This window comes from Macadamia integrifolia, chromosome 12, assembly GCF_013358625.1.
Source record: "Macadamia integrifolia cultivar HAES 741 chromosome 12, SCU_Mint_v3, whole genome shotgun sequence".
Classification (NCBI taxonomy): Eukaryota; Viridiplantae; Streptophyta; class Magnoliopsida; order Proteales; family Proteaceae; genus Macadamia; species Macadamia integrifolia.
Genome location: NC_056568.1, coordinates 16,655,419 through 16,662,071, shown reverse-complemented (window position 1 = coordinate 16,662,071; position 6,653 = coordinate 16,655,419). Strand labels below are relative to the sequence as shown.

Here is a 6,653-nt window from a genome sequence, read left to right as displayed (position 1 = left end):
CCCCCCAAACACCCCCTCCAAAAAATAAGGAAAAGAAAAAAAAAAGAAAAAAGAATAAGATTCTTGCAGACCAAAGCAAATGGCAGGGACAGGGCTTGGTGCTTAAAGAAGCAAGTACTCAGGATAATGGTTGAAATTTTGTAATTATAAAAATATTTACTGAATTCACCAAAACAGCCCCATGATGCTCTATCATGGCTCATTGCTGGAGCAGAAGGATGTGGAAGGATGGTCAGGTTGGCAGTCAGTATAAGCCTCAAGGAAAACTCTTTAAACATGGATGCTAAAAATTTGATGTTTCAACCTTATCTTAAGATGTTAGGGTGGAATGGCTAGGTGGGATTTGTGTCGCCAAACCTAAAGAAATTGGAAGACAAAAGAAACTGAAGAATCTCAACATTTGCAAAAGTAGCATTATACAAGGTCTAAAAATCTGTGTTTAACTTGGTGACACTGAAGCATACACAGCTTGGCTAAATTTTGTAACAATAGTGAATCTTGTCCTCAACAACGAGTGTTGTTTATGTTAGGGACATAGGTAGAACTCATTCTCAAAAGCTAGCTGTTAAAGGAGAGTATGCCCAAGTACGTCTAAGTCTCCACATCAGGCTACCCACTTCCTATGTAGGATTATTAATTCCATCATCTGCGTGGAACCCCACCAGTTTATATGACTTGACATACTCATTACATGCCTTGATGTTAGCCTTATTTAGGGTTTTAAACATTCCTACTTCCCTCTACCATCCATTACCTTTCAGGGTTTGAACTGGGTAGACTGTGTTAGGGAATTAATTGAAAAACATAGTAGGTTACAAAATGTGGGGAAAACCCATCCCATCTAAAAACTTAAAAACACGAATTCAGGTGAATGAAAATTACAAAAGAAAAGATGTAAGTGAAGTGGAGAAGATCAATTACCCGTCCTTTGGAGAAGAGTGAGAGACCCAAGTTCACACACGACTCTGCCGTAATCCCTGTCTTGGCTTCCGGGGACGACGACGGCGGCAAAGAACAGGAGATGAATGAGACACGGCCACCATTCAATGATTTCAAATGGGTTCTGTTGGGAAGCCATGTCGTTGGCTTCGACAAGTAAAGCAAAAGCTGTTTCGAAGCAATAGCAGCCACTGCCATCGATAGGGGTCGACCGAGTCGAGCTCGTTATCTGAAAAGAGAGGATGGGTATAGAGGCCAGTATTGACACGTGGTCTACAGGGTTTAAATCGACCAAACTAACCCTACTTCGATGTAGGGTTAGTTTGGTCAATTGACATACTTAAGAGTTAAGCTAAGCGAAAGCGTAGGGTTTTCTTATTTTCTTTGAACTTCTGGTGAGTCCCTATCTTCTCACCCGCGCGCTTCTCAAGTCTCAACATTAGTGGAGTAAGGCTTCTCCAGCTTCCTAGTACGTTTCTATCTAGATTAATCTATGTCTGTGGTTAATCTCCCAGTTTCTGTTAATTGTTTTGCCAATTTAAGGTTTCTGTGATGAGCAATGGTTGCGATGCAGGTTTTTCGATCCTCCTCTCTTGAAGATTCAAAGAACTTGTCAAGATGCAGAACGAAGAAGGGCAAAACATGGATCTTTACATCCCCAGGAAGTGGTAATATACTCTCTATATTCTTATCTTTTAGTACTTAATCTTAGAAACATTCATTATTGCTGAATCATTATGGTTTAATTGGGTATGAATGTCTATGATGATTTGTTGCAATGTATGTGTTTTACAGCTCTGCTACTAATAGGCTGATCACTTCAAAGGATCACGCGTCTGTTCAGATTAATATTGGGCATTTGAATGAGAATGGAGAATATTCTGGCCAATTTACTACCTTTGCCCTTTGCGGTTTTATCCGAGCTCAGGTTGTTATACTCGCTCATTTTACTGTTCTTTAATAACTGATGTTATATTTTTGTTGCAACAGCCTGCATTTTTTTGATGGTGTCCTGCAGATATTTTTGCAGTCATTGTTTTTATGTGTTGGCATGTTGGAATATGAATTTCCAACTCTAATTATGCACTCCTGTAATGAAGGATTTGGATTATTGGTCTGATTGTTATGAAGAAATGATGGTAATTTAATTGGGAAAGGAAGCATAGGTACCTCTTGAGGGTAGATATTTTTAACCCATCCTAGTTAAGGTTGGTAGCTTGTAAGCAAGCAGAAGATTGTTCTAGAGAATTGATGGTCTTTTAGTCAGGAAGAGAAGCATAGGTACCTCTGAAGGTAATTTAAGACTCCTTGGTAGCTATAAACAATTGTAGGTTTTCTTATGATTTGGTTCCCTGGTGTTGACACTTGTTTAAGAAGAGCTCTAGATGACTGATAAGTGGCAACTCTGTGCAGTTATGTTGAATAATTTTTCAAATTCGGCCATTTCCTGGAATAAAAGAAGTTGGAAGTTAAGTAGAAATGTGTTGTTTCACGTTTCTCGTTGTATATTCTTTCCTAACCAAAGGCAGTTGCTACCATGTGAAAGAAATTTTGGAAATTGATATTCATTTAAAAAGAAGGGGAAGGGCCTGTGTCTAGCAAGATGATTTTCTCATGCTGTTGAATCGACCCTTAATAATGACACTGTGATCGTTGGCAGCCTCTGACCACCCGCCATTTGTGAGTTCTGCATAAGGGCAAATGAGCTGCTTGTTTGTTGAAGTTTCATGATGCTGTTGCATGATATAAAGCTCCATATCTGGGGGGGAAAGTAGAGAACTCCGATGGCAATTAGAATCCCTTACATTTTCCTCTGGAAAGTGGAGAAATTCTTTCTTTATGACTTTAGGTGGAAGCTTACTGACAATTTACGATGCTGTTGAATTATTGGGAAGTTCATTGTTGAGGAAGAACCTTCTTTTTTTGTATATTTAGTTAAACTGATTTTTTTAACCAGAGGTAATTTAAATCTTGTTCCTTGGTAGTTGGTAGTGGAGGTTTTCCATTACTATACCAAGCTTTGAACCTTTCTTTTTCCCGAAGTAGTGGTGCAAGTTAGGGACTCATGGCTTGTTTTGATGATTGGGTGCGATGTGCCTTTAGCCTGCCTTGCATGCTGGAGCTCTCGGAAGTTTTGTCTGGGAATTTGACAAATATTTTCTGAATTGTGTTTCCCAATTTTTTTTTCTGGCTTTTGGTGGGTAATGCTAAATTCTCTTCCTGGAGGATTATAGTTAGATATGCAATGAGGAGGTCAGACAAAGGGTTTTCACATCCTTTTGTTTTGAGATCTTAGCAATTTGGTGACTGCTTCTTTCTTAATTCAAAGGATTTAGCATCTGATCATTTTTAAATATTATTTGGCTAATAATATTTACTAGTGAGAGTCTTGTGCTAAGAGGTTAATGTGACACTTTTTTGTGTGAATGGGCTACATCTCTAGATATTTAACTCTATTAATGCTTAGCAGTCGTTGTGGGATTGCTTTTGATTACTATTGAGTGAATTATTATTAATGTCAATGACCTTAAAATAGTAGGTCAACATACCAAGAGAAGTCTTTTAGTAGGTGAGCATGTTGATTTCATTGAAGAGGAGGTACAAAAGTTCGTGAATTTAGGGCTTGAGGGATGCCCACATCATGTTGTGTTTTTTAATTGGGGGTCTATGATACTATTTGAAGGTTAAAGTTGAAAAAGTTAATATTTAGGGGTTTAGGATGTTGCATGAAGGCTAATGGGCTCTTGGCTGAAATACCAAATTTCCATGTCCACCTTAAATGAACTGATACCATGAGTTTACTAGTATTCTGTCTGTAAACCTTGTATACCTGTACTCCATATTATGGCTCTTTTTTATTCTCTCTGATAGCTTTTGTCCTTATGTTTCCTAATTATGGGTGTAATTTATTAGTTGCTCTGTTTTTGGTGTCTTGATTAGCATCTTGTTTTGGTACAAGGAAATGTATCTATCTATTAATAATAATGGTTGTTTATTTTGCAGGGAGATGCTGACAGCGCACTTGATCGGTTGTGGCAGAAGAAGAGGGTTGAGGTGCAACAACATTAAAAGAGATTATTAATTTTTAGATTGCTTTGCCGGAGAGCCTGCTTGAGGGAGTATAGGAACCATTTTTGTGATGACTCAATCTCTTTCTGGTGACTTTATGGTGACTTATCTTGGTCTTACTTTTATCTGGTCAAAACTAGGGTTATGGATGCTGAGATACTACTTCCATCATTGTACTATATCTATGTGAGGATTCAAAACACTTCAGAGTTTATATCAACTATTCAACTCCCATCGCTACATGTTTTACTACCTTATTTTCCGCTGTTAATTTATTATTATTAGGAAACTTTAGAGGTGTTTGTTTTTGGTAAAACTTTTTATTCCGTGAGCAGCAGCTCGCATTCCCTTGCCAGCGGTATAGGTTGATGCGTGATGGTGGGTACATGCCATACCCATCTTGGCATGTCAAAGTGAGCTCAAAGTTTCATAGAATTGCATGCCAAGGATTTTCTGTTGATGTTCTACATTCACTTTGAGACCACTTTTTTAATGCACTTCCACCACTTGCTTGAAGCCAAAAACTTAACCATTATGACATGGTTGTGGATAATCTATCACATGGAGATGGAGCTGACATTGAGTTTCCCACCTGCCCAATGGTGAAATGCCACCTACTCTTGGTTATCAAAAATAGGTGGGGTGTAAATCAGTCCAGTTCCTAATTGGATTCAGCCTCTTGAGTCCAAGCGGGAAGATTAACTGATCCATCCTATAAAGTGAAACTGGGGAAAATAATATTAGCTCAGTTGGCCCCTCTTGATTGGTTTTTATCAGTTTAAGAACTGATTTTAGCTTGATTGGTGTAGCCATTTTGATCCAAATTTTTTGTTGGGCTTTGGGCCTTTAGGACTTTTAAGAGTCTATGCTAAAGACTTTTTTTTTTTTTAATTCCTGTTGGGTTGGGGGCATAGTTATCAATTCGGCCGAATAATTCGCGAATTATTCGGCCGAACCGAATTTTAAAGAATTTTTTTCAAAAATTCGGATCGAATCCGAATTAAAAATAAAATTCTTTAAAATTCGCGACTTTTTCCAAAATGAATATAAATCGCGAATAATTCGGACCGAATCCGAATTAAACCGAATTATTCGGTCCATTTAAACATTATTTAAAAAAAAAAAACCAAAAATAAAAAATAAAAAAAACAATTAAAAAAATAAAAAAAACCCCAATAAGATTTTTTGACCGCTTTTTTGACCGAATCCTTAAATTAATCGTCCGAATTATTCCGAATAATTCTCCGTCCGAATAATTCCGAATCCGAATTTGCTAACCTATTGCGTGGGGGGTGGGGGGGCGCAAAGCGGAGAAGGTGAGGACTAGTTTTTGCCCTTTGGATTGTGGCCTTGAATCAAAATGTGTTCACAGGTTATGGGCTTGTGTGTTCTGCCATGTTCAGATGCAGGTAAGGTGCTTTGGATCTTTTACACTGATCCACAGTTCTCAAACCTAGAGAACCAGGTCTTGTCTTGGAAGTATGGATGCAATTATGGCCTTATGGGTCATCAGTTCTGGACTTCTGGGCAAGGGGAGGCCAGAGGGAAGAGGGCATTTCTTGTTTTACCAAGTTGGAATCATCTCTCTCTCTCTCTCTCTCTCTCTCTCTCTCTAGCTTTGTTTCTTTTCCTTTCATATTGTGTAAAAGATCTATATATAGAAGGGCCAAATGAAGGAAAGGAAAAGAAATAGCATGCGCATGTTGGTGGAAGCTTAAGCAAACTGTGGGGCTGAAGTGATAATCCAGTCAAAAGGCAAACAAGTGATCAATCCCATGGAAACCCATCAGAGATTATAATAATGATATGGGATAAAGAATATTGCCACGATTTCAACGTGCAGATTTGACACCACCCTTTCTTTCTCTTCATTAAATCCTCTTTAATGGGTTCATTTCCCATCCCCTTATTGGTGGAAATTGCACTCTGACATTGTGGGATCCCTCTTTCTAATGATAAGTAAGGAGGGCAATGGTTGGGGGTTTATATCCAATTTCTTAGAGGATGTTGTCATCCTATGAAAGAAAAAGCTTCCATTTTCTTTTGGTTGTGAATTTTGGTTTGTTATGCTATCAAACTAAGGATTCTTCTTTTCTCTCTATCGAAGAGTTGGGTTTATATTTTTTCTGGAAAAGGGATAGGTATATCATTGGTGTATGGTAAACTAATGAACAACACCAATGGGGGTACATGATGATGTATCATTGAGGAAGGATATGAGGATCATTTTCAAAAGGTAGAATAGAGAGAGAAGACACAGTGTATGCTAGCATACAATATACTGGCGGCATACCAAACCCTTTTCCATTTTTTTTTGTATAATTTGAAGAATGTTTATTAATGCTGCTTAAACTTCAAATAAAGTAGTCACTAAACTACGTTTGATATGTGAATAGAAATAGAAAAGAAAACATAGTAGGAAAAAAAATTATTTTCTTTACTTTTATATTTGGATATTTAGAATTGGAAAATCTTGCTATAAACAAAATTGATTAAAAAGAAATTGTAATGTTATATTTGTACCATTTTAACACGGCACATTCTATTTTCAAATGAGGATAAAATCTTGTTATTTCACATATGTATTAAAAAATGTGTAATAAAACACATCCATTCAAAAAATGTGCAATGGTAACTCATAAGAA

General features: G+C 37.4%; 2 protein-coding genes across 3 annotated transcripts in view; one reads left to right on the top strand and one right to left on the bottom strand.

Moving 5' to 3' along the window:
• LOC122058153 (protein LOW PSII ACCUMULATION 1, chloroplastic) overlaps nt 1–1,182 on the bottom strand; it is an 11,290-nt gene extending 10,108 nt beyond the window's left edge. Inside the window, exon 1 of the mRNA XM_042620672.1 lies at nt 922–1,182. Coding sequence (XP_042476606.1) covers nt 922–1,137 — 216 coding nt within the window. The 5' untranslated portion in view covers nt 1,138–1,182. The remainder of the gene's footprint in view (nt 1–921) is intronic.
• Nucleotides 1,183–1,288: 106 nt separating this feature from the next.
• LOC122058154 (40S ribosomal protein S21-2-like) lies at nt 1,289–4,242 on the top strand. 2 transcript variants are annotated; one of them, XM_042620673.1, is made up of 4 exons: nt 1,289–1,408; nt 1,514–1,607; nt 1,735–1,867; nt 3,943–4,242. In XM_042620673.1, the coding sequence occupies exons 2-4, from the start codon at nt 1,558–1,560 to the stop codon at nt 4,006–4,008; spliced, it is 249 nt and encodes an 82-aa protein (XP_042476607.1). In that variant the 5' UTR covers nt 1,289–1,408; nt 1,514–1,557; the 3' UTR covers nt 4,009–4,242. The 2 variants fall into 2 exon arrangements, with proteins under 2 accessions (XP_042476607.1, XP_042476608.1); XM_042620674.1 differs by having other exon boundaries at nt 1,304–1,386.
• The last annotated feature ends 2,411 nt before the right edge of the window (nt 4,243–6,653 follow it).